This window comes from Leiobunum rupestre, chromosome 10 (genome assembly GCF_980474605.1).
Source record: "Leiobunum rupestre chromosome 10, qqLeiRupe1.1.hap1, whole genome shotgun sequence".
Classification (NCBI taxonomy): Eukaryota; Metazoa; Arthropoda; class Arachnida; order Opiliones; family Sclerosomatidae; genus Leiobunum; species Leiobunum rupestre.
This window is the reverse complement of record NC_143393.1, coordinates 15827239-15853054: the sequence shown is the minus strand read 5'-3', so window position 1 is coordinate 15853054 and position 25816 is coordinate 15827239. Positions and strand designations below refer to the sequence as shown.

The 25816-nt window shown below is 38.1% G+C and overlaps 3 protein-coding genes across 3 annotated transcripts in view; 2 read left to right on the top strand and 1 right to left on the bottom strand.

Moving 5' to 3' along the window:
* LOC149924827 (neprilysin-1-like) overlaps nucleotides 1-15684 on the top strand; it is a 34717-nt gene extending 19033 nt beyond the window's left edge. Inside the window, exons 5-20 of the mRNA XM_090159789.1 lie at nucleotides 286-447; nucleotides 7332-7415; nucleotides 7482-7684; nucleotides 7758-7834; nucleotides 10856-10952; nucleotides 11021-11107; nucleotides 13308-13432; nucleotides 13497-13818; nucleotides 13887-13964; nucleotides 14076-14179; nucleotides 14241-14299; nucleotides 14367-14418; nucleotides 14477-14544; nucleotides 14599-14729; nucleotides 14799-14864; nucleotides 14918-15684. Coding sequence (XP_090015915.1) covers nucleotides 286-447; nucleotides 7332-7415; nucleotides 7482-7684; nucleotides 7758-7834; nucleotides 10856-10952; nucleotides 11021-11107; nucleotides 13308-13432; nucleotides 13497-13818; nucleotides 13887-13964; nucleotides 14076-14179; nucleotides 14241-14299; nucleotides 14367-14418; nucleotides 14477-14544; nucleotides 14599-14729; nucleotides 14799-14864; nucleotides 14918-15190 — 1988 coding nt within the window. The 3' untranslated portion in view covers nucleotides 15191-15684. The remainder of the gene's footprint in view (nucleotides 1-285; nucleotides 448-7331; nucleotides 7416-7481; nucleotides 7685-7757; nucleotides 7835-10855; nucleotides 10953-11020; nucleotides 11108-13307; nucleotides 13433-13496; nucleotides 13819-13886; nucleotides 13965-14075; nucleotides 14180-14240; nucleotides 14300-14366; nucleotides 14419-14476; nucleotides 14545-14598; nucleotides 14730-14798; nucleotides 14865-14917) is intronic.
* Nucleotides 11348-13309, top strand: rasp (protein-cysteine N-palmitoyltransferase Rasp). The gene has a single exon (XM_090159790.1). It carries the CDS (start codon nucleotides 11604-11606, stop codon nucleotides 13104-13106), a length of 1503 nt encoding a protein of 500 aa, XP_090015916.1. The 5' UTR covers nucleotides 11348-11603; the 3' UTR covers nucleotides 13107-13309.
* On the bottom strand, nucleotides 15426-18877 carry LOC149924826 (uncharacterized). Its single transcript, XM_090159786.1, has 2 exons — nucleotides 18853-18877; nucleotides 15426-18798 (listed from the first exon to the last, which is right to left on the bottom strand). Exon 2 carries the CDS (start codon nucleotides 18787-18789, stop codon nucleotides 15916-15918), a length of 2874 nt encoding a protein of 957 aa, XP_090015912.1. The 5' UTR covers nucleotides 18790-18798; nucleotides 18853-18877; the 3' UTR covers nucleotides 15426-15915.
* Nucleotides 18878-25816: the final 6939 nt, after the last annotated feature.

Genomic DNA, 25816 nt, shown 5'->3' with positions numbered 1-25816 from the left:
ATATGATACAAATCTACAAGGGGTGAAAACCGCGGTCCAAAACGGAAAACGCGTTTTATTTGAACGAACCATTTAGAGATAGACGGCGCCACGGGTAGAATGATAACGTTTTCGAGTCATTTGGGAGCAGACAGCAGTATTGTTATTTTTAAAAAACTTGTTTCGCGAAATACTGAAATCCGACGTTTTGATTGGACCTCTAGATTAATATTCCCAACTCAATGATTCCGCGATCCTCTTTTCTCCGTTAAACTATAACTTTTTGAAACGCGTGTCTTCGTCTAGCGGCCGCTTTCCTCCGAAATATGGACCAAACAGTGGACCCCTGCGATAATTTTTACAAGTTTGCCTGTGGAAGGTGGCACCTAAACCACGTCCTGCCTCCAGATGGCTCTCAATACGACACATTTTCTCAAATGAAAGATGAATTAAAGACAACGTTACGAGGTGTGCGAAATGGCTTAGATTAAATAGTTTTTTACGCATCTACAACGAAATAAGTGTCTATCTAAGCTAATAAAATGAAACATGTACCTTCGCAGGCTCGAAGCACTTTTTCAACGAGTACGAATTTCCCGCTAAATCGCGGATGTATACACCGCTTCACGCCGTCTAACGATGTAAACTGTAAAAATAACATTCCCTAGGGATATTTAAATGAAATTAAAGGGGAACGGTCAAGCTTTAACCAGTTAAATAGCCCTATAGCCAATTAAAAACTAAAATTTTAATTTAATAAAATAAAGAAATTTCGAGAAATCGAAAAGCGCGCGTCCGCCGCGACACCTGGTGAGAAGTCGGTGAGACAGAAAAACAAAGTAAAAGCGCGCGCTGCTGAAGACGCGAAAAATTTGTTTTGCACGCGCGGTGCGTTCCAGTTATAAGAGACTTAAGCCTAAATTGCGCGATTTTAAAAGTTAGGATAGTTCGCAAATCGCTCATACGGGGTTAGGGGCGCTGGCGGCAGCCCCTAAGATGGCGGCGAAAATTCAAACCCAAACACCTGGCGTTATTTTTCGTTTCAACTTTTTGGGCCAAAAGCTATTTTTAACAAGAGAAAAAAAGGTACGTGTTAGTATATTGAACGTCATGTTAATCTTTTGATACGGAAATAAGGCCATATTTGGAAAAGCTTGGCCGTTAACCTTTAAGTAAAATAAACAATTTAATAGTTTTATAAAGTTTATATATTAAGTTTTTCACCTCTCACTATATTTTCTTAAAACACATGTTTTTGAAAAATCATCGGGAGCCTTCGAAGGTATGTGTTTCAAGGTAATAATGGCTGCGTTCAGTAACGCTCAACGAAATATCTTAAAAATTATTTTCGTTGCTAAACATGACGTATGATCATCTTAAACGCTTTTTACGCTTGTTTTATTTTTGTAAAATATCGTCTGTCACGGCGTCTGCAGTTAGCCTTATTCCGTGCTGCGACGTCACGGGACCGTTGAGCAAAGAAAAAAACTGCTCTTACAGCCGATGAGTTCGTTCCTCAATGGATCGGCAACGTGACATTAAAACCGGAAACGCGAAAATGCGTACAGTGCGAATCCGAACTCAACGGTGAGTCCATTGAGCGTTACTGAAAGCTAGGAGCAACAAACACAAAGAGAACGCAGCTAGCCTTTAAACACGCTAACGCAGTGCTGTGTACAAATTTCATTGGACGAGCCTTTACGCTGAACGTTTTACGGAAAGGGGTAAAGACAATTTCCGAATTTTCCCCTTCTGATTCCAGCAGGCGCTAAACCGTCTAACCAATGAAAACTGTACGCAAGAAAATCCACGAATTTTGACGGGTTGCGTTCTCCCTAGGAGGATTCAAGTGTACCTGGAGAAGAAATTTGTATTCCCCCGACCAATGCCTCGCGGCTCGGCTACAGCTGTCGCCTGGTGTGTCAAATACTTGGACATAACGTTTTTAGCGCCACCTACAAAGCTTCAGAGTAACCTAGGAGTTACCAAAACATTCGTCTGCTAGACAGTATTTCGAACTTTAACGGTTTTTAGCTTAGGCCACGTCGAAGATATTTGCCCGAAAACTATATAATTTCAAAGAAAGTTGCAATGAATGTTAAGTTTTAAATTTAATTATGGGGAAATATTGTTGCTTTGACCTTAGACCAAGAAACACAGGGACGTCTCGCTCATAGCATACCTAACGCTTTATTTTTCGGCGGGGTTTTGTTGCGGCTGCGGTAGGGAGAGGAGGGTTAGGTGATACAGATAGTCAATAGGCGCCATCCATGAGAGATAAAAATAACGTTTTTTAAAGAACTTGAAAAAAATAATGAGCTAAGAGTTACATATTTTTAAATTATTTTATATTTTTTTAATATTTTCGGGACACAAATATTAAAAAACACACCAGAAATTTCGTTTTTTTGGAGCCACGCTGTTGCAGGCCACGTGCTGACATATTGTAGGGCTGTGCACGTGACTCAAATAGCCAATAAAAATCGACTAACCTTCGCTACTAGCGACACAGCGCGAGATAAATAGGAAATAGGCAGCCGCAACGAAGCTTCGGGCGCGAAATATCTACCGTGCGACGTCCCTGTGTTTCTTGGTCTAAGCTTTGACAACTGTCGTAGCGATTCTAGGTGCCATAAAAATATAATTTTTTATCCAGTTCCTAAACCAAACACGTGGTCATAGTTCACATTTTCCCCACTAGATGGCTCCGTTGTAGTTTTATGTCCAAGGGTTTGAGGCCCCCCGGATTCTTCTCCAGGTACACTTGAATTCTCCTAGGTTCTCCTTTTGTGGGGTGCTGTGATTGTTGCTCCTAGAGTCCTAGCTGAAAGCAACGAAAATACTTACGGGTCCCCGCAGTATTAGCACCGACCGGTGCAACCAATCAAATTGGCTTTAGTTCTTCTATATAATTCTGTCGCAAATTTAGTAAAATCTTGTCGTATTTGAAACAAAATGATTCTATGCGAGCTTGGAAGAAAAACCTTAGGGAATGAGTTATGAGAATCGTAATGTCACATACATTTTATATTACTTGTCTTTTTCCTTGTACGTTTGTTGTTTATTTCGTGGGAGTATTATTTAACGGGGCTCCAAAGTTCTATGGCAAAATGTGTGTAAAGTCAGTAAAGTGCGAAATTTACGGTCGACTCTGCCCGCCTCTGCCAAGGCCAAGTGAGGGGTTGGGGGGAATGAAAATCATGCTCAATTTTCTTTTTTTTTGCCACCGAACTTACTTTGGAGCCCCTTTAATTGATGAGAATAAATAATAAAAACAATGAAATCTAAAAGATAATTTATTTAAAAATAAAAATAAAAATAACCTGACTAGTTTCGGTCCATCATTACATTTTGTTACCTTTCTCATAAAAATAATACGTATCAAAGGTTAATGGTCCGTCGTTATTATTTATAAAATATGGTTTAAATGATTTCGCGACTAAACAATAAAATGATCATAAATCATGTTAAAGACTATCGTATCTTAGACTGTTATTATTTTTTTTATATTTCTGAAATGTTCATAATATTTTAGAATAATGTTCATTACCACGGCAAACCGATTCGATTGCAGTGATACAACCAAAACTACGCTCGAACCGGCTCAAACCCCATTTCTACCCTACCAAGAATGTATTGAAGTTACTAAGAATATTTGAGCATAGCATTAACCCCTGGTACCAGCCTCACAGCTTTTGTGGAGAAAGGTCGTCTCCATTTAAGGCGCATTCGAGGTCATACCATTTGGCAAACTTGAATGGGAAAGCAGACGAATTTAAGCTCCAAAGGCTGCGAGGATGGGAATCAGAATCCTGTAGTCCAATATTCTTAGTAGCTTCAATACATTCTTGACTCTACGTGTTTCTTGGTACACACGTCGCTCCTGTTTATTTCTTTGTACGGTATTGCTAGCAGCTGCTTGGGAAAAAGCTCGTGCCATTCTCTCTCTCTCTCCTCTTCCGTTTCCCGTCACTAACGAGATATGGCTTTGTTCTTTTGTATACGATTATACCTTTATAAATAGTTTTTAAATACTTAATCATGTCTTCTTAATAACGAAAACTGAACCAGACAACGTTTACGATTGCTGACGCTAACGATTAAAGGGAGCCAGATTTCCAACAAATTGACATTATACAGCAATGTATAAGGCCTTTTCATAACTGTATAATAATGTTCCACATAAGTTAGACATTTCTAATATCTTACATGGTGACGGCAATTTCCTTACGGTGAACGGACCATATTTTTATTTTCCACTCACGCAACCTACATCACTAAGTTCTAGTTTCCGATTTTTCGATCTAGTCCTTTGACTAACGCATGGACGAATCGTTTCAATATTATTATATGACATTGAAAATTAGCTACTCATCGATTTTACAGTTATTTAATTCAAAATTAATTAACACAAGACCTAAAAAAACAGCTAAGGTTCGAAAAAAAAATAGCGATATAAATGGAAAACTACAAATTTTAGAAATTTTTCACACAAGCGTTATTGCGGTAAAGCAGGTGCACTACGAAATGAAAGTAAGTGTAAAACGGCTTTACATGGGCTTTTTGCTGTAAATTGTAGTATAGTAAAATCAAAATTACCATACTTTATCCTAAGTTTCCACAATTTTATTTTAGTCTAGCTTCTCACATGCTTTTTCGAGCTCTAATTAATGTAAATATTGGGAGTGATGAATTTCAGAATATTTGTTTTAGTTGACTAATCTACCGCTATGTTCCATGTTTACCGATGTCGTATAACTCATAAGCAAATTGATGTCATTGATTTGTAACGAATGTCTTACTATGTGGAACAATATCAATAATATAGATTTATGTCAGTCTTCAACTTTTAAAATTACTTCAACCACCTCATAATAGTAGTCTACAAAGACAATAAGCAAATATATGACAGTTTTTGTTGTGGATGAGCAATTGATTGCCTTTGATGCATTTTCAAGGCATATTTAATAACGAACGTTATTCTAAAAGATTATGAAAATTTCAGAAATTTAAAAAAATAATGGCAGTCTAAGATATACGATAGTCTTTAGTATGATTGATGGTCACTTTATTGTTTAGTCGCGACATCACTTACACCACATTTTGTAAATAATAACGACTGACCTAATAACCTTTAGCCTTAGATAATCATTATTTTCATAAGAAAATAACAAAATATGATAATGAAATAATACTCACGCGAAATAAACATACAAGGAAAAAGACAAGTAATATAAAATGTATGTGAAATTACGATTACTTAGGTTTTTCTTCCAAGCTCGCATGGAATCATTTTCCTTCAAATATGACAAGAGTTTACTAAATTTGGGACAGAATTATATAGAAGAACTAAAGACATTTTGATAGGTTGCACCGGCCGGTGCTAATACTAAAAATTAGCAGGATACTTTTATCGTAAGAGATATGGTATATACATTGAGTTGGGAATATTGTATTTTTGGAGCCACAATTGGTATCTGCTGTGGCTGTGGTCTCGAGGAACACTTTCTTGAAAGCATGTATCGACGCTCACGTCTCTCATTAGTCGGTGGCGTCCCCTATCTTTCAAAGAAAGTATATATTTTCAAATATTGTCTGCTTTTACTCTGTTCGAACAAGTCATAGATAGCGCCACTAGCTTAAATTATTCTCACCGCTAACTTGCGATAGATGACGCCACCGACTAATGATAACTGTTTTGCTTCGTACGTGATTTCAAGAAAGTTCCTCCAACCATCAAATACAAATTTTGGCTCTAGATGTTTTATATTCCAAACTCATTGGGTATTCGCGACCGAAACGAGTCTAGATGGCGTAACGGCGCTAGCTTCTCCGACGTTGCACCTATGATCTAGCGTCGGCTACAGACAAATTAAAAAGTCATAAGAATGTTTTTTCTTAAAATAAACTTATCAAAATATAATCAAACGATGCAGAAATTATAATAAAATGCAGGTATCATTATTTATAAAATCAAATTTACGAATAACGTTGAGGAAATATTAATAGCGTCTGGGTTTCAAAACTTTCAATGACACACCAAAGGGGGCGTAGCGATAGTTTTCGGTAGTGAATATACAAGAACGTATTTATTCCTACTTAGGAAGAATGCTTATGTTCGGACGAGGGCATGAGCTTTACTCGCTTCGGTATACGTCAGTTTTAGGGAACCAATGAGATACCGAGTTTAGTTGATTTTTGTTAGGGGGAAGGAGCGTACTGTTAGAACATAGTCATAGTATCAAAAGTAGCATAAGATCCAATAGTGTGTCAGAACGGTATATTAGTTAATGAGAGTTTGTCGCAAAGTAAAAAAGGGAAACGAAGGGGTCGGAAAATACATTATCAAAATCGAGGTACTCCAGCGCCGCCGAGTGAGACGTTTTAGAATGTATGTCTAAGGGCGAGTAAATCGAAGAGAGAAAATCGCCCCAGACTATAGACTAAATATAGAGTTGCTAGTACTATTCCAACTAGTAGGTTATGTAGTCTGTACCTTGAACGAATAATTACTGTACTCGAAACCTAAGCAAAATCCCCGGTTCCACAATTTGCATCGCCCGACAGCGCTCCTGCCGAGAGAGTCGCGAAATATTTCTATCCTAATACAAAACACGTGCGTAAAAATGTTGGATGACCTGCATTCCGTCGTCTGCTCTGCTTTTTTTTAATAGAAGTGAGGCTTTTGGAATTTTAATAGGCCTTAGATTATTTAATAATTATTATATTGGAATAAAAATGAAAGGGTAATGATTAATTTAAATAGGAAGTTCGATTTAATGTTTTGCATATATAGCTCACTTCATAATTTGTGCCCACCACCTCTCTTAAAATAAATAAGGCATTTTTAATCACCGTCAGGTACGTTGAGTTGGTTGAGTAAAGTATTTGAAATATAATATTGTTTTAAACTTAATGACATTAGTACATTACCTTCAACAGGTTCCCAAAAGCATTTATATTTTCTGATTTTCCTAAATATTCAATAACAAAAATACTTACATTTATTAAATCATTCCCAAAATTGTAATAAAGGTTGTAAGCTTTGACGACAGTGACGAGCTAAGAACGCTAGGCCTAACGTCGTCCGCTAATAATGGGCACGTGTTTAGTATTTGAATAGAAATCTTTACTATATTTGTCACTACGGCACTACAAGCGGCACTGCCGTAAAAGCACCAAGCGCGCCATTTGGTTACGAGTCCTGTAATTATTCGTCCAAGGTGTGACTAGGTCTCACTAGAAATAATTAAATACAATCTTGGTATATACTTGCGCTATGATTAATCATTATTTTTGTACGTCTGTTTAATATAAAGAGGTTTAAAAAGGCGTTTATCTTTAAAACGCAGTGTTGCTGGAAGAAAACATTAACGATTCGGACAGCAACGCGACGGCGAACGCAAAAAATCTGTACGCTTCCTGCATGAACGAAAGTATTGAACAGTTTTAGGCGATTATGGAAATATCTTCGGTTAACAACGATGAAAATCCCCGATCAGGTATTATCGAGGACAGAGGTGAAGCCCCCATGATGGACCTTTTGAAGGAGTTCGGTGGATGGCCGGTGATTACGAGCAACTGGTCCGAAGATAACTTCAATTGGGTGGATATGATGGGCCGATTACGGCAGCTCAACTACGACATATTGGTCGGTCAAGGGGTCGGCCCAGATGGCATGAATTCTTCCATCAATATTATTCAGGTGGGTATATCCGTATTGGAATTGACAACCCTTATCTTTATGGTTCGTATTTATGGTTTATTTCATTATGTAGATTGATCAGGCTGACCTTGGATTACATAGTAGAGATTATTATAGTCAAGGGTCTGAACATTTGGCGGCTTATAAAAGGTTTGCCAATTTGACTAAGAGCCCGATTGAAACCATCGACAAACTACCCCAAGTGGGACCTGTTACCTTAGTTCATTCAAATATAAATTATTTCGTCTTACACCACCGGGCTGAATTCGGTACTACTACTATCTAGTGGCTTTAATATAGGCTTCGAGCTTAGGAAATATAGCGCCATCTGCCTTAATATCCGTCAGCTAAATATGTGAAGAAAAAGCGGATAACTTTTGAATTACTCTGTTTTTCGGTTGAATTACTTTCATTTGTTTGCCCTTATGTCCTTTTCTCATTCAGTAGCCATTTGTTTATTACCCTGTTGGTCACACAAAAGCTATCCACTAGCTTCAGCGGTTGTGCAGAGGGAATTTTGTTCGAGCAGACAGCTCTTTCATGAATATTTGGGGGAAAAAATTCCAAGGTATTTTTAAATACCCGAAGTCTTATATTTTTTTCGTGTTATTTAGGCGAGTATTTAGGTAATGAAAAAAATATTTTTCGCGGTTTTTGGATAATTTAAAATTTCTACGTTTCCGATTGCTGGCGCCATCTTGTAAGTCTTCGGGTATTTAAAAAATGCCTTGTTGTCATATGCACCAATGTTAAAATAAATTAAATTTTCTTTGAAAATAAAATAAAAATGGCGTTAATGGCATTACTCTGTGAAGGATCTTCTCTCATGTCTCAGACCACTTATTTCGTAAGGGACTCGTAACACCATTCTATAAAATTCTATCGCGGGTAAATTTTGGTGGCGCCTTCATTTGCCAGTTAATGTAAACGATCAAAGTGCCATTTAAATATAATTATTCACAATTATTAGTAGTAGATTTAGTATTTAAATTCAATATATTTTGTGAGAACCTTCAAAGCTTTTAGTCATTATAATTCGTTAAATATTTCATATTTTAACTACGAAGCGCCTTCAAGCTTATAGAAATTGATAACAGATGTCACATCATTCGACTAAAAAAATATCGCGTTTAATATAAGGTGGTTTCTTTTCGCCTGTTCTCGGACTAAAAGCGTACTCTTTTTACTCTAAAATGTTTTATTCGCCTGCTCCGGGGATGAGAATTACTCCGGTCCATAATCTATTTGCTTGTTCCGGAGTATTAGGGTTACTCTTTTTGATCCTTCTGAAAAGGAGGTGTAAAGGAGTAAATCGGATTTTGTCGCCTGCTAGCCAGAATTTATCTGTTAAAGGGGCTCCAAAGTTCGGTGGCAAAAAAGAAAAAGAAAATTGAGCATGCTTTTCATTCCCCCCAACCCCTCACTCGGCCTTGGCAGAGGCGGGCAGAGTCAACCGTAAATTTCGCACTTTACTGACTTTACACACATTTTGCCACCAAACTTTGGAGCCCCTTTAAAAAGGCCACAGGTAGACGTTTTTACTCCGACTCAAAAGCCGCGTTCACACTACGCACTTTGGAAACGTTTTGAAACGTTTTCGGAAGATCAAATTCAACATTTTCGGAGTCAACTGTATTAATAGCCATACGATAAATACATTCGACACCAAAATTTTACAATTTGATATTTCGAACCGTTTCAAAACGTTTCCAAAGTGTCTAGTGTGAACGCGGCTTAACTATTCGCCACCACAGAATCGGAGTAAAATGACGTCATAGCCTTACTCTTGTTACCTACCTATCCTCAAAAATTCCTAATAAAAGTTGAATTGATTTGAAAAAAAAACCCGAAATCCCGGAGCAAGCGAAAAGAAACCACCTACTATAACATTACGAGTCCCGTTGGGTACACGTTGTCTGAGATCTATTGGAAGCCTTTTAAAATATTTTTAATAAAAAAATATATGGCACATAAAAGCGTTCGTCTTTAAATAAAATATAAAAAGAATACAGTTAACGACGATGTGTTAGAAATACCTATCAGAAGTTTATAGTATATTTGTTACGACAGTACTCACATCTTCACCATAGAAATGAAATGGGCTCGAATTTCCCAAAAACCGATGGAATGAAAATTTAACTGCCTAGTTATATTTATAAATGATATTCCCCCTGTAATAGGAAACCAGTATTAGCGGTTTTCCATTAGACTGATCTCGAGCGCTCGACATTACCATTGTATGTTCCATTTGTGAGCTCGGATCTACTTAAATCAATTTTATCGTGTTCCATTTACCGTTACCGAGCTCTCTGAGATCACTAGAAACCGATCTGCTGATTTTGACAGTCCAACGGATCAAGATCGCTGTCATAGCAGGTTTTTTGTGTGTTCAAACGCACTCTGTCCTCTCGGATTAAAGTTTTTAGGTGTTCCTTTCAGCGCGGGAAAGAGGCGAAATATCTAACAATTTCCTTTCAATCAGGGCAAAGATAATTTAAACTCGTACCCTAGATTCGAAATCACTCTCTCGCGCGTTGCCGATAGCGTTTACCCACTTCCCGCTGGAACTCAGAAAAAATTCGCTCCATGGTTTGCGCCTTACCGCAACCGATAGAGCCCGATTTTTCTGAGGTCACGTGCCGGAAATGGGTAAACGCTTCGTAACAAAACCGTCAATGAGAAAGCTCTCAGTATTCGAATCTAGGGTACGAGTTTAAATTATCTTTGATAGATCTATAAAATCAAAAAGATATTTAGAGGAAATATCGAGTACACAGATTGAAAACCGATAAAAATGATGTATATATCGCGAAACTTATTTTGTAACAGGAGTCTGCAAAGGCTCATCGCCGCTCATGTTCCAAGCGAATAACATTAGCAATATAAGGAGATGGGTACCAGATACGGACTTCGGTATTTAGCGCTATTAAAGGGGCTCCAAAGTTCGGTGGCAAAATGTGTGTAAAGTCAGTAAAGTGCGAAATTTACGGCTGACTCTGGCCGAGTGAGGGGTTAGGGGGAATGAAAAGCATGCTAAATTTTCTTTTTTTTTGCCACCGAACTTTGGAGCCCCTTTAAGAAATAGCTGGTAATAAGTCGTTCTTGGGATAGTTTGTCCTTGTTGAAAACTTGAAACCAAATAGTTTCATCTCTTGTTCGCGTATTTTATAGATTCATGGTAGAAGTAGCTTGCCTTTTAGGTGCGCCGAAAGAAATTGCTGAATCGGAATTGCAAGAAGTTATTGAATTTGAGACAAAGCTAGCAAATGTAAGTACGTGGACTCTTTAATTTCTTTCACTAATGGGAATTTTCAAAAATCTAGCTGTTTTTTTAAGATGACAGTTCCGAATGAGGAAAGGAGAAATTTCAGCGCTATTTATAAAAAGATGACAGTTAAAGATATCCAAACACATATTCCGCAGGTGAGTTCATGCCTGTATGTAGTTGGTGTTTTAAACAAATGCTGGTTACATATTTGACCACAGTTTTCTTATTTTAAATTTGGCGCGTGGTTGAAGTGTGTTTTTGCTTTGCTGTCTGCTGTGTTTTCTGTTGAGAATTTGAAATTTTTAGTTTGCGTGTCTGTTATTTTCGTTTTCCTGCTCCATTAAACTTTTCCCGTTTTAAATTTTACGAAATAGAAGATCTTTACAAACCCGTTAATACTTCCTTATTAACTTAGGTGTGTTAATAATCTTTATATTCAAAGTATCGTGTTCTTATTCAGAGATCTGTCATTAGGTTCGTGCTCAGGCCTTAGTTTCTCAATTCTACTGAAACTTTGATCCTTGTACTAGAAAGATCCGTTTCCAATTGTAGTTTTACGTGTGAAAAGGACAAGGAGCTGCAGGTTAGTAAGATGAGGGGCACTGTGTAGCTTACCTTCATTTCTTTAATAACAGTCAAGGTACCATAATCATGGGCTTCGTTTTGGAGATTGAAAGAATTATGCATTGGGCAGTTTGGACAGGCAGTTGCATTTATTCGATTTATTGTTTCTGTCGGGCATCTCGGAAATATTTCAGTGAATTAGATCGACAAGATTTTGAACGTGGTTGGAGCTCTTTGCAATTTGAACAAGATGTATCAGATTTTGAATGGACTACGTTTAGATTAGCCTGGAATCAATTTTGGTTTTGGATTACTGGACAGTCTTTAATCTCAGCATTATTGATTAAACTTCGTTATTCAACAACCACTCGCTTGATCTATATGATACTGAGCTCCTTTGTGTTCATCATATGTGTTCAAGGCTATAAAGTACTGTTTATATACATTTTGAATGTGACTCTGTGTCTTCTGTGTACATTAACTGGACATAAGTTCTTTACATATTCAATTCCAATAGTGATTATATTAATTCAGACTATTTACAACTTATATCAAGGTGCAAATTACGATTATAATGAAAGCCTTTTTAATTGGATCGTCTTTGAAGTTGGCATAGGGTGGCTTAATATGCGATGTATCAGTTTTTCTAATGAAAAAATCAATTTGTCAAAAATCAACATCAGGGAAATATTGAATATTTTTGCGTACTCTTTTTTTATTCCTTGTTTTTATACTGGACCAATATTGTTGTACCATGATTTTGAGAAACAGTTGACCTTGGAACCTAAATCAACGTTGTTTTCTAATCCTTTAATGCTGCTATTTAATGTTATGCGATATGTATTTTACTATTACGCTCTGGAGTTGGCCACACATTTTTGCTACTCTACAGCATTTCAATTCTATCCTCATTTAGTAAATGAATTGGATTCATGGACCCTGTGTGGCTTAGGCTATGCTTTACCATCCATGTTTTATTTAAAGTACAAACTTATATATGGTTTTGCGGGTTTGATTTCGGAAGTCCAAGGTATAAGTCTTCCACCCCCACCTAAGTGCGTGTCTCGCGGGCATTTGAGCTCTTTTCTTTGGAAACATTTTGACAGGGGACTGTATTTATGGATTTTGCGTTATTTGTACATTCCCTTGATCGGTCCTTCCAAAAACTTGCTGAGAAGAGTTCTTTCTTCGTCAGTTTGTTTTTGTTTCATGGCAGTTTGGCATGGTTTACATTTTACTATAAACTTTTGGAGTTTTCTAAATTATGTTGGTGTTACTTTAGAAATGATTGGAGCTGCTTTGGGAAATAAACTTTTAGAAAAGATAAATTGTCATCCCTCCGATCATTTGTATCAGAGATTGCAGGCATTAGCTGGAGCCCCTTTTTTCATGCACATGTGCATCACTAATATTTTCTTCCTGTCTAATTACGATGTTGGCATTCTATATTGGAAGAAAATTGTTTTTGGGTTTCCCATACCCTTCCTTTCCACACTTTTTGTTATGTATTGTGGTAGTCATGTGTCTATTGAGTTTACCAAATGGGAAGAGCAACGCAAAATGAAAATAGATGTTGATAAGACCAAATAATTTTACAAAACTAAAAAGATATTATTATCAAACTTATATATCTATTTTGTTTAATTTGCAAATGGTATTATTAAATTTGCTTATTTTTTGTTTAAAATTTAGGTGTAGTTATGTTTTTAGTTCACATTTTGTATTTGAATTTTTTCTGCATGATTGTAAAGCATTAGTATTATATTATGAAGTTGCATCAAAACTTCACAGATAAATTGGACACGATATTTTGAACTTATTTCTCCCCTTGAAATAAATGAAAGTGAGGAAATAGTTGTGTTTGCTCTACAACATTTAAAAAATGTTGCGATATTGGTGGAATTATCCCCAAAACGGTGAATAAAAATTGTTCAATGATTCTTCATATATGTGTCTTTTCTAAATGGCTCGTATTTCCAGATTAGTGGCAAATTACCTTCTCTGGCGTTTTATTCAAAATCGTGTTGGGAATTTGGACAGACGTTTCCTAAATGCCCAACAAAATTTTCACAGAATACAATATGGGATTCAAACAGCTCCTCATAGATGGAAAACATGCACCGTTTATGTTAATAAAAATATGGGGATGGCTGTGGGAGCACTTTTTGTTCGAGCCCATTTCAACGAAGAAAGCAAGAAAAAGGCAGAAGAAATGATTGCGGACATTAAAAATGCTTTCCTGGAAATATTACAAGAGGCTGATTGGATGGATAATGAGACATTATTTGTAGCTCAGGAAAAAGTACATTTTTAATTAAATGACTAGAGAGCTACTATAATTGCAATTAAAATATATTAAATTTTGATTAGGCACGAATGATGACCCAAAAAATAGGATATCCTGAATACATCAATAATTCTGAACAACTAGACAAAGATTTTGAAGGGGTATATCTTTCCACAAATTTTGTGTAGAAAAGATTAGATTTTTTTAATTAGTTTGTCTTTACTAGCTAGTTTTTGAGAAATAACTATTCTAAGGTCACGGCTTTGTTCTAGGTAGAATTCAAAGCTGATACTTATTTCGAAAATGTTCTCAACTCTTTACGACATTTTTCACTTAAAGAACAAATGAAATTAAGAGTCCCTGTGGATAAAACCACGTAATTTCAGCACTCATTTCCAATCATTTACTCAATTGTTACAAAGTGAATTGTTTTGTAGATGGGTGACGTCACCTGCCGTTGTCAATGCATTTTATACTAGATCAAAGAATTTTATAAGTAATCTTTTGATTGAAACTAACTTTAATATATATGAATTGAGTTTAGTAATTATTTATGGTTTAAGGTTTTCCTGCGGGCATACTACAACCACCATTATATCATCAACATTATCCAAGGTGAGTTTTCCGAAAGATTTTATGATAGTAGCATTGTTTAATTTTTTAATTTCTTTAGGTCAATTAATTATGGGGGCATAGGTGTAGTAATTGGTCATGAAATCACTCATGGATTTGATGATAAAGGTATTACTGAAAAAATAAAACAAAATATGAAATTGTAATATTTTCCCCATTTAGGCAGGCAGTTTGACCAGTTTGGAAATTTGAAACAGTGGTGGCAAAAAGAAGCGTTGGCAAAATTTCAGCAACAAGCTCAATGTATGATTAAACAGTATAGCAATTATACTGTTTCTGATATTGATATGAATGTAGGTAACTAGGTATATTCAAATACTGCACTACATATTTATACTAAAAATATTCTCTATATTATCAAGGTCAATGGTATAACTACACAAGGGGAGAATATTGCTGATAATGGAGGTGTTAAACAAGCTTTTAAGGTAAATTTCTGCACCATTTTTATGTGTTTTGAAGTAAATTATTTTTACCTTAGGCTTACAACAACTGGAAAAAACGCAACGGGGAAGAACCACTTTTACCCGGAATGAATTTAACACACGATCAGCTCTTCTTTTTAAATTACGCTCAGATTTGGTGTGGAATTATGAGACCAGAAGCAGCTCTTAATACTGTGCGGACCGGAGTTCATAGTCCCGGAAATTTCAGAGTTTTAGGGGCCCTGTCCAATTCTAGAGAATTCTCAAATGCGTTTGGTTGCCCCGAGGGTAGTTTAATGAACCCGATTATGAAATGTGAAGTTTGGTAAATACTTTTTTTTTTATCTTAACTCAAAGTAATAGTTTTCTTTTAATAACTAACCAAAGAAACTTACATGTACATGGATTTTAAATTTGTCTTTGTCCCATATCCGTTTTTTATGTTAAGGTTTCTTAATACCAATTTTAAGTTGCAATGCTATATAGTAATAATGTTGTAAATGATCAAACTTAATTTTAGCGGACACATAATTTTCTATATATGTATAATTATGCAATTCTGAGTTGGATAATAATGTACTGGTACACGTACCTAAACAATCTTTATTTCACAAGGTTATACAAAATATTTGAATATATGAAAATTTCTTTCATTCGCAAGAAGAAAGTATGATAAAATTAACATTAAATAATAATAATTAATCCACAAATTTCGAAAAACTAAGCTCCCATATAAAGGAATTTAAATTATGTCATACCTTAACTTGTAAATTATGGGAGTTTTTGCTAAATGCCAAAAAGATTTAAATGTAGAAAGGACCAAAATGAAGATAACAATTAAAAAGTTTCATGATTTTAAGAATGTATCATTTTTTAAGGATTAATAGAAAATTAAAATTTAAAAGAAGATTATTTTTTGGGCTTTCTAAAGTTAATAGAAAATAATTATGTAAAATTACAGGCACCTTTGGTGATACAATTGTTCAACATTGTGTAGCACTATAGGATTTTCCACCCCAAATTGTAAATGCAGTGACAAGAATGGTTGGTGCATTTAGTCAAAGCTACCGGTATGTTTAAATATTGAAAGATATTTATGAATATCATACTGGGCTTCCGCGGGTAAAGAGAGGGAGTCCGATTTCATATGTGCTTCAACTTTTGCAGCAGTAATAGCTTTGTATAGAGAAAGTTCAATGTTTTTCAGGCTTTTGACCATGTGTTTTAACACATCAACTCTCAATTTTACCTCTCCCTCAGAACTATCGCAACACCACTTGGATATTTGCTCTTCAACGTCAAAAACTCCATTCTTAACCTTTTGCAGCAACTCAATATGCGGAGATGAAGAAGCCGATTCTGGATTGTTCCTAGCAGTAGTAGTAGACAGGTTTTTAGATGCTATTGTTAACTTGCCCCTCTTTGTTGTACTTTTTTTCTTACTATCGCTCAAATTCTCTTTGGTAGCAGTTTTATTAACCCTTTGCTTTACAGATGTTGATGGACAAGGCATATCTCCCGAATCATTCTCTAGAAGATTAACACTAGTGGAGATTGGTTTTTCAGACTTAATTTCGGAGGTAGAGCTACTAGCCATCTGGACTGCTTGCCTCGTTAAATATGTTGATACTGGTTTCTTTGGAGAAGTTTCTTCGGTTAGTCGGGAAATTTTGGAAGGAATAGAGGAGGTTTCGGGGCTGCTACCTGATAACCTTTTAATTGCTTCTCTGGCACTTCTTGAGATAGATGACTGTGAACTTAAATCTAAGGATGTGCTAGTATTTGTAGAAGCTGGGGTTTCCTGGGTTGCCCTTCTCAAGTTGTCTTGCATAGCTTTAATGCCAGGAAAAATGTCTTTCAACAACTGAGCGTCAAAACTATCATCTGAAGAAGTGGGGGCCAATGATACAGTAGTAAATTTTGGGGGAGAAGTGAGCTTTGCACCGAGAGATTTTTTTAAGTTGAAAATTTTGAGAGATTCTGAACGATTGGTTGGAGTTTTAGCTGGAGGGGTGGCTTTGGCACGTCTGGCTCTGCTTGGGATAACCCTTCCTGTGGGATTTTTGCTGTTATATTCTAGTTCCGCGGTTTTTTCTGGAAGACACATTTTTACCAAAGTATCAGAGTCTCCAATTTTTAACACCCTAGGGTTGTTTTTCTTAAATCGATACTCTACGAAAGCGTTGTAAAACTTTCGTGGTATACAATGGTTATAAATCTCCACTTTTGGTAACAAATATTTTTCAAATCTTTTTCGCAAAGCATCAGCTGTATGATGTTTTAAATCGACATGCTTCCGCATCTCCAGCCACAATTCGTTAGAGTCCAAGTCTTTAATGCAACGTTTTTCCATGATAAATCCAATAATAGCGTAATCTTCAGCTCTTGTAAAATCCTTTTCCTTTTCAGCTTCTTCTAGTGCCTGAATATCTTCAATAATTTGATCATAGCAGACTCTAAAAAGGTAGCACTTTTCATCCTCCAAAAGTAATTTAATTTTTTGGTCTTCATTCTTTATCATATCTAATAATATCTTGAAACGCGTGCGCAGACTCATAACTGAGTGGCATCTTAGTTCCTCTTGTTTTGACATTTCCTGCCAAACCTCAACCAACTTCAGATCACTGAAACAATTTTTCTTGACGATGAAGTTTAAAATCGCCATATCCTCTTGTTTTGAAAATTCAACATTTATTGTAGGTTTGTTACGGGAATGGGGATATTTGCAAGAAAAATCTGAACATTCATTTAACACTTGGCATATGTTAAATTTTACTTGATCCAGAGGAAGGATGCATTCTTTTCCCGCGTAGCTTAAAAAAGGTTTTAAACGTTTTGAGCTGACATCTCCCACAAAACTCAGTATATTTGGTAAAATTATATTCTCAAAAGTATGCCTTAACGTGGTAGCGGTGTACTTTTTCAGTTTTTGTTGTCTCTGAATATTTTTCCAAGTATGGTCGGATTTTAAATCTTGAAAACAATTGTGGTTGGATATATAGTGAATTAACTCAAGACAGTCTTGGCGAGATATTGGGGAATCCATTTTATCAAATGCTTGGCTGCTTTCTCCCACAAGTTTTTGTTGAGTAGCTTTATTGAATAAGTTAAGCCTCATGTCTTCAATGAGCGATTTTGCTGCTGGAGAGTTCAAGGGATTTGATTGGGAATCAACCATATCTGGTAAAGGTTTTCGTTGGCTACTATTATTAGACTCTGAAGTAGTGAAACGATCATCCGCTACCTGAATTTGGGGTTGTTGATTTTTCATTTCCTGGGATTCTGTTTCAGAACTTGAAGCATCTAATGCCTGTGAATCACTAACTATGACATCTGGCTCCTCAATATTTAGAAAATTCTTTATATCAGCTTCAGTTGCTTCAAAATCAGTAATAACTGGTAAGATGTCATCAAAAAATCGTTGTCGAAGTACTTGAGGATTGATTTTTGACAGAATAGGTATGCTGACCATCTTATTGTAAGTGTCATTGGAAAGTATATGCTCATGCAGTTTGTTCTTTATAATAAAATTAACAATAGCTTCATCGTGTTCTCTCTTAAATAAAGCATTTATAACACTTTGGTTATTATCCAATTCCAGATCTTCTTCATCGTCTTCAGATTCTTCGGAAAAATCAGAATCGCTCAAAATATCATTACCATTAACCATGAATTTATCCACTGGCAACAGTTTGTTTTCAGTTACGCAAGAGTAAATGTATTTATAGGAAATGGCATTGTTGTACTCCTGGCCTTTGACAGGTGATAAAAGTTGAATAACTCCGTCTTGTTGCTTATGGGCAATCACACCGCCAAAAAGTTCAATAAGTTGTTTAATTTCTTCCTGTTCTTTACATCCCTTGATGTTGAATTGAAGTGGTTTTCCATTACAGACGAACAAATCTGGTTTCTCTCCTCTTGGATTCATTATAAATTCCTATTATTAGAATAAAATTAAAAAAAAATCTTGTGTCTGCAGAGGCTTACTTACTCAAACGCAACCAAGAAAAGGGTAAACCAAAACTATGGTTCTGATTTTGAATTTTTTTAAATTGCCATTAACTCAAATGTAATTTACTAAAAAAATATAAACATTATTTATTTTTTCCTGATATGACAAGCTAGGGCCTCTTATATTATACAAACTAGTTCAAGATTGAAATTTAACCTTGAGTCTTGTCTTGTAACAAGGACCAAAGAAAATAAGGTGATAAGGTGGACAACTGTACAGTCAGAACACGGCCAGACAGTGAATAGTCCGAGAAAATAGTATCTTCGCTACACCATGGCCGGATTAACCAATAGGCCGAATAGGCCTGGGCCTAGGGCACCAAGAAGGTTCGAAAAAATAAAAGTACAAAACTTTAATCATTTTCTTTTCACAAAATATTTTCCGGAGTAATTTTAGTAAATGCATCCACCCCTATGAACCAAAATCGTTTGATTGTCACATTCTCTGACGGACTGCCGTCTAGCCACTGACGTCTGACGACATACTAAATCTGGCAGCAAAATGAATTTTCCTTCCATTTCTCAATTATAAATTGAGGGAGCGCCTAGCTCGCTTCGCTCGCTATTGAAAGGGGCACCAAAATTAACTTGGGCCTAGGGCCCCATAAAGTCTTAATCCGGCCCTGATGGCTACACTATATAATACAGCTAGAGCAAAAACACGAGAACCACCAATGGTCTAGAGAGTGAGGAGTAAAAACGCGAACAAGTAAAGAGACCATTAAGTAGGGGAGTAAACTAAGCTTTATTGGTGAAAAATATGCGGTACTTCGGCCGATAGGCCTTCAAGGCGAAAAACTTTATTACGACTAACCAACAATTTGATAATGTTTAAAAATATTAAAGACGCGAGGCGCGAGACGATAACACGCGACAACAAATTAAAGGAGAATACAAACACGCGACAAAAAGGGGGGGGGACTAGAAAAACTAAAATAGCTAAAAACGACTGTCATAAAAGGGGGATGTTCGCTATAAGTTTGATGAACAATTAAAGGGGGGAAAACGACGAAAGAAAAACGAGAGGCGAGGAAACCAAACATCAAATGCTTGCGAACAAACCCCTACCCGACAACCAAAAAACCGTCCTCGTTCGAAAAAGACGACAATCGAGCAATGTCGAACGCGGGCGGGAGAAACACGAAGTCGGGATGACCGCCAAAAACACAACAATACCCACTAAAAAACGAACCACCCTAGCTAAAAACTAATTTTATGTTTAACCCCGACGGAAACTCTGTGGCTAAATTAAAAATGAGGCGGTTTTCTTCAGTGCGGCGGCCTTTCGTGGGAAGATTAGTAGTTTTCATGACGCGGATGGAAACGTCATTGATGTTGTGAACGTGATTAAAATGTTGGGTGACGTGGTTCTTTGCTGGCGTCTTTCTAATGTCGTTGAGATGCTCCCTGAACCGGTCGGCGAGCCGCCTTTCAGTCTCACCGATATAGAGCATCGAGCAGACTTTACAGCTAAGAGCGTAAACGAGATTGGACGTCGTGCAGGTGAAAGACCCTTTGATCTGGAAATCTCGCTTCGGACCACGCACCAGTAGATCACCAGACACAAAAGCGCAAGTGTTACACCGTGGACGATTGCACTTTTGGGTACCCTCGTAAGTCGCGCTGGCGTCATGTCCCGGCAAGGAGCTAGAAACAAGGATAGACCGCACGTTATTATCACGGCAGTAACAAAATCTAGGCGGATCACTGAAAATATGGCTTGTGTCTGGGTCCATCTGTATAAGGTGATAGTTTTTCCGAATAACAGTTTCGATTCGATGAATTTGCGGATGATACGTCAGGACGACAGAAGGCCTCTCAGTGGCGGGCTTCTTGATGTGAACGGCAAGAGCATCATCGCGAATCGCGTCTTTAATATTTTTAAACACTTTCAAATTGTCGGTTAGTCGTAATAAAGTTTTTCGCCTTTAAGGCCTATCGGCCGAAGTACCGCATATTTTTCACCAATAAAGCTTAGTTTTCTCCCCTACTTATTGGTCTCTTTACTTGTTCGCGTTTTTACTCCTTGCACTATATAATAGCGTTTTCCATTGGCCTGGTCCGAGCGATCGCCATAGTGGATTAACCAATAGGCCGAATAGGCCTGGGCCTAGAGCACCAAGCCTACAAGGAGCACCAAGAGGGTTCGAAAAAAATAGAGTACAAAACTTTAATCATTTGCTTTTCACAAAATATTTTCCGGTGTAATTTTAGTAAATGCGTCCACCCCTATGAACCAAAAACGTTTGATTGTCACATTCTCTGACGGACTGCCGTCTAGCCCCTGACGACATACTAAATCTGGCAGCAAAATTTATTTTCCTTCTATTTCTCAATTATAAATTGAGGAAGCGCCTAGCTCGCTTCGCTCGCTATTGAAAGGGGGCACCAAAATGAACTTGGGCCTAGTGCCCGATAAAGTCTTAATCCGGCCCTGGCGATCGCGGACTGCTCGTAATTATTTTTCGTTTTCCATTGGGTAGGAAAAACCTGCTCCGAGGGCGAGTTACGTCCTCCATTGGCGGAATCACTCGCTCGCGGACCACTCAAAACTGGTCTGTCTTCAGTTACGGAGCAACTTTTTTTGCTCTCACAAGGATTTCGCGTCGGTCCAAGTAAGAGTCATCGTAAAATCCCGAGCGGTCTCCGAGCGATCCCAATGGAAAACGCTATTAGTTTCAAGGTTCAAGGTTTTATTGTAAATCGGACATACTAGTGACTACGTAAACCCCTTCAAATTGGGGCGGTATCACAAAAAAAAATTAATTGAGCACAGTCAAGTTGTTAAAAAAAATATATATAGAAAATTAATCAAATACGTCTACACACGTAATTATACATGAAATAAACAGGGTACTACAGAAAAAAATTCAAAAAAGAAATTACATTTAGTAGTGTAGAAATGGGGATATTAACTTATTCACTTCAACATCTCAGAAAAACATAAAAACTTAGAGGGTAAACAAATGGGAAATAAGAAAGTGGGCAAGGTACATTGAGCGAGTATAGTGGAGCTAACGGACGAGCGGGTAGACTACTTAGAAGAGTTGCAATATTCTCAAAGATGTTTTTCTGTACTTTCCTTCCAATGAAGGAACAGTTTAAAAGTATGTGGGTAAAGTCTTCTAGAGGTGCGTCACATAGATTGCATTTAGAGGAGTAACCGAAAAATCGCTGTTGCCTCGCACCAGTCAGTAGAGTTCCTGACCTCGCATCAAAACGTAAGCCACTTGCCCAAGAACCATCGTAACAGTCTTCAGCCTGCGGTTTGGGATTCGATTTGTAAACAGAGAGGCTTGCTTTAGAGTTCACCGCACTGCGCCAAAGGGATTCAGCAGCTTTAGTGACTTCCGCTGCTACAATAGCAGCCCATTGAATCTCATGTGTTGGGGTATTGCATTTGGTATCTCTTCCATATACACGATCCAGTTGATCAATCCTTTTAAATAGGCGTGTTTGCAAACCTTCGTATCTTAGTGATCTTAAGACAATACTAGGAAGTAAAGTACGTGGCATTAACATCAAGCGCCCAAGATATTTAAGCTTACTAGTCGCCTCTCGGCCTACCATATCGCTCCAACCCATTTCACCTTTAATAGCTGCATTGGCGCAAAATGACCCTGCTGAAAGTGCCGTTCACTTAGCACCTTATTCGCATAGGTCAATAGGCGACAGCTTTCCACCGCGTTCGGGCAACTGTAAACTTGCCATGTTCTTCACAGCCCATTTTAGACTGTTTGCCTTGGTCATAAACTTATTTTCGTGTACCACCATATAATTTTCGTTAGTTCTGGAAAACACTCCAAGGTAGGAATACTCATCCACCACATCGATAGCAGTCCCCTGCAGTATGAAATTCTGACTTGTGTTTACTGAGTTATTCGATCTGTTAAATATGAGTACTTTCGATTTTTCTGCACAAAAGCGTAGACCCTTAGCTGAAGCGACTGTGGAACAAAGTTCAAGCAGGCGCTGTAAATCGGTGGACGATTTAGCTAGGAGTAAGATGTCCTCCGCGAAGAACAGACACGATATAACTACTATTTCGTATTCTTGTTGACCATGTGAACCTTCCGTGCGTATATCTGCTCCCAGATGGAGGCAACTTGTCTCTGGCATGGCCAACTTTGACTATTTGGCTTGTTTTAATTTTACCTTGAGCTTCACTTTGCTTAGATTGAAGCTCTCTTATGATGACATCCGTTTAAATTAAATCTGAATAAAATTTTAAATTATAAAATTTTTCATCGTGATTATTTAGACACTACGTAGCATACTGTGATTCTGCCTCTCGTACTGAAAGTGAAAATTAAGGTGCAATGGAGTAGCTACGATCAGCTTAAGAGTGTTTTCGTCTGATAGCATTTCGAAAACTTGACAGTTACCGTTTTCTATCAATAGGCAAATTACATTGGTGATGTTGTGAGTTTCGAATTGAAAGCACTCTTATAAAGACTTATGTGTACATACGGCTTATAGTTATGATGTTCTTCTGCTAAATGTACCGCAAGATAATACACATTCTGATGATGTCTCCAGCCGAGAGTGTGTTACGGATCTGTTCAAATATCCGTTTCTTTCAGCTTCCAAAAGCTTCGCCTTCTACTTCCGGACGCTTCCCCAGGCCAATTAAACTCCTCTTCCATAACGACTACCAAAAACAAGCATTTCTAAACCATCTCTCCACCAGGAGGCAGGACCCCACCTTTTCTCTGGTTACACGTACAAAAAACCAACAAGCTCGTCACCAAAAGGCTGTGGCCGAACTACAGACTCGACTAACAGCTGGTGAGAGTAATCTCTGTATCAGGAACTATAAAGTCATTGTTCTTCCTGCTGCAACTACGACTCGGAATACACCCCCCTCGCAGCCCATGGGATCGCCCCGTCCCTCCCAAGATTCCCGTACTACCCCACAACAAGTGCAGCAACCAGTCTATCCCTACTCGCGATATCCTGGACCACAGACTACTACCAACCGCCACCTCACCGATTCCAGAAGGCACGTCAACCGCTACCCTCAAACTGCAGGTCTCGTGCTTTAAACCAATCTCAACACTACTGAAGTCAAGCCCCCCCCCCCAATCCAGCGGACAATCGGAGACCAACCTTGCGCAGGCCCTCTTGTGACACATCATTTCCGTAACCTCTGTGCATCAGTTTTGTTCCTTCTGCCAGGGCTCTGCTCCGCTTCTTATCGACAAACACGGGGTCTTTAATCAGTAAAATTCAAGAGCTACGCTCCCTCGCATGGCGACTTGTTTTTGACTGTCTTGCAATCACTGAGACTTGGCTAAACAAAGACATTAGTTCGGAACCCTTTCTCATCGAAGGGTATGATTCCTTCCGCGCCAATTGTGTATCGACCAAATGTGGGGGTTGTGTCTTGTACTGTCGTTCTACCCTTGCTGCCACCTTGAATCGCCCTCTAACTTCGCCTAACATTTTAGTCTGTCAGCTGAAAATGGACAGTCAACCTTTTCTCGTACTCTGCTGTTATCGCAGCCCGTCCGCTTCCCTTGATTTCCCGAAGAAGTTGCGGAGCACGATCGAGAGAGCAAGCAAGTTGGCAGCTTGCATTATTGTGTTAGGTGACTTTAATGTACCAGACATCGATTGGTCCTCTTTCACAACGAGAAAAGGGGTACGTTCTGTTGAGAAAAGACTATTAGATACTGTATCGACAACGGGGAGACAACCAACCATCCCTCCTGGACCTGGTCCTCACCTTTGACTGGGATGCTGTACCGGATCTATCCCATCTACCCCCTTTCGGGAAGGGTGACCATAATTTAATATAATAATAATCAGCTAGGCTAATACCCAAGGCACCACCTTAGGCCTAAGTCATCATGCGACTTTTGAAGCCATTAATTAATTAATTAATGTTATCTCCTTTTCTCTTCAACTGTGGAATGCTATCCCGGAATCGCCTGCTCCACCAGCTCGCCATTCGTATAACCGTATTGTCTAAAAGGACTGGCACAGTGTACAGTTGGCCGAGTCCCTAGATGCTATGGTTGAACAGTTACTCTCCCTCATCCATGACGCTAGGGATGTCAGCATTCCCCTGGTTCGCAATACAGCTACTACGAAGTCTGGATCACGCAGAGAACCATGGTAGACCAGGAAAACGGAGGCTCTTATCTGGGTCAAGCGTGCCGCCTTTCGAAAGTTTCGGGCATCCCCTCCCTGGAGTCTCGTCATGATTTTCCTAAGCATCGTAACAAACTCATTTCACAAATCCGCTCCGCAAAATATGAATACGAAGCCTCCCTTAATGTGGAGGACGTACCTATTGATCCGAAAGCTCTCTACTCCCATGTGGTCCGCACTTTAAATCCCAAGAAGCCTCTTGTTGTGGTTGTAGATCACGCAGGGAAAACTCTTAGGGATCCCACCGCGATTGAGACTCTAAATGATTTTTTCCGCTCAGTCTTTAATGAAGAAACCCATAAGGAGGTGGTTTACCTGGGCGATTTCTTTTCACAACTTGATGGCGGTGCTTCGCCCGCTGTTGACGCTCTATCCCCCTAGGATTTTGGCCTGACATACACGAATTTCATACCTATTTTCGGCGATTGAAAATTCAAAAGTCACTGGGATCATATAATCTTCATTGGCGACTATTACGGGAGGGCTCGTCTATACTTGCCAATGTTCTCGCTAAATTTAAGAACTCCCTGGAGTCCGGTCACCTGCTTGCAATTTGGAAACAAGCAAATGTTACAGCGATACGAAAATCTTCCAATTATAGTGCGTTAGACTCCTTCCGCGGGATTAGCCTCACTTGCCTCCCTTGTAAGGAACTCTAAACTAACGTCTGGGACACTTTGTTTTCATTCCTCACCAAGCGCTCATTCTTCTCCAATGACCAAGTTGACCAACACGGTTTTCTTCCAAAACGGTCCCACATATGATCGTTAACTGGATTGACGACTTTT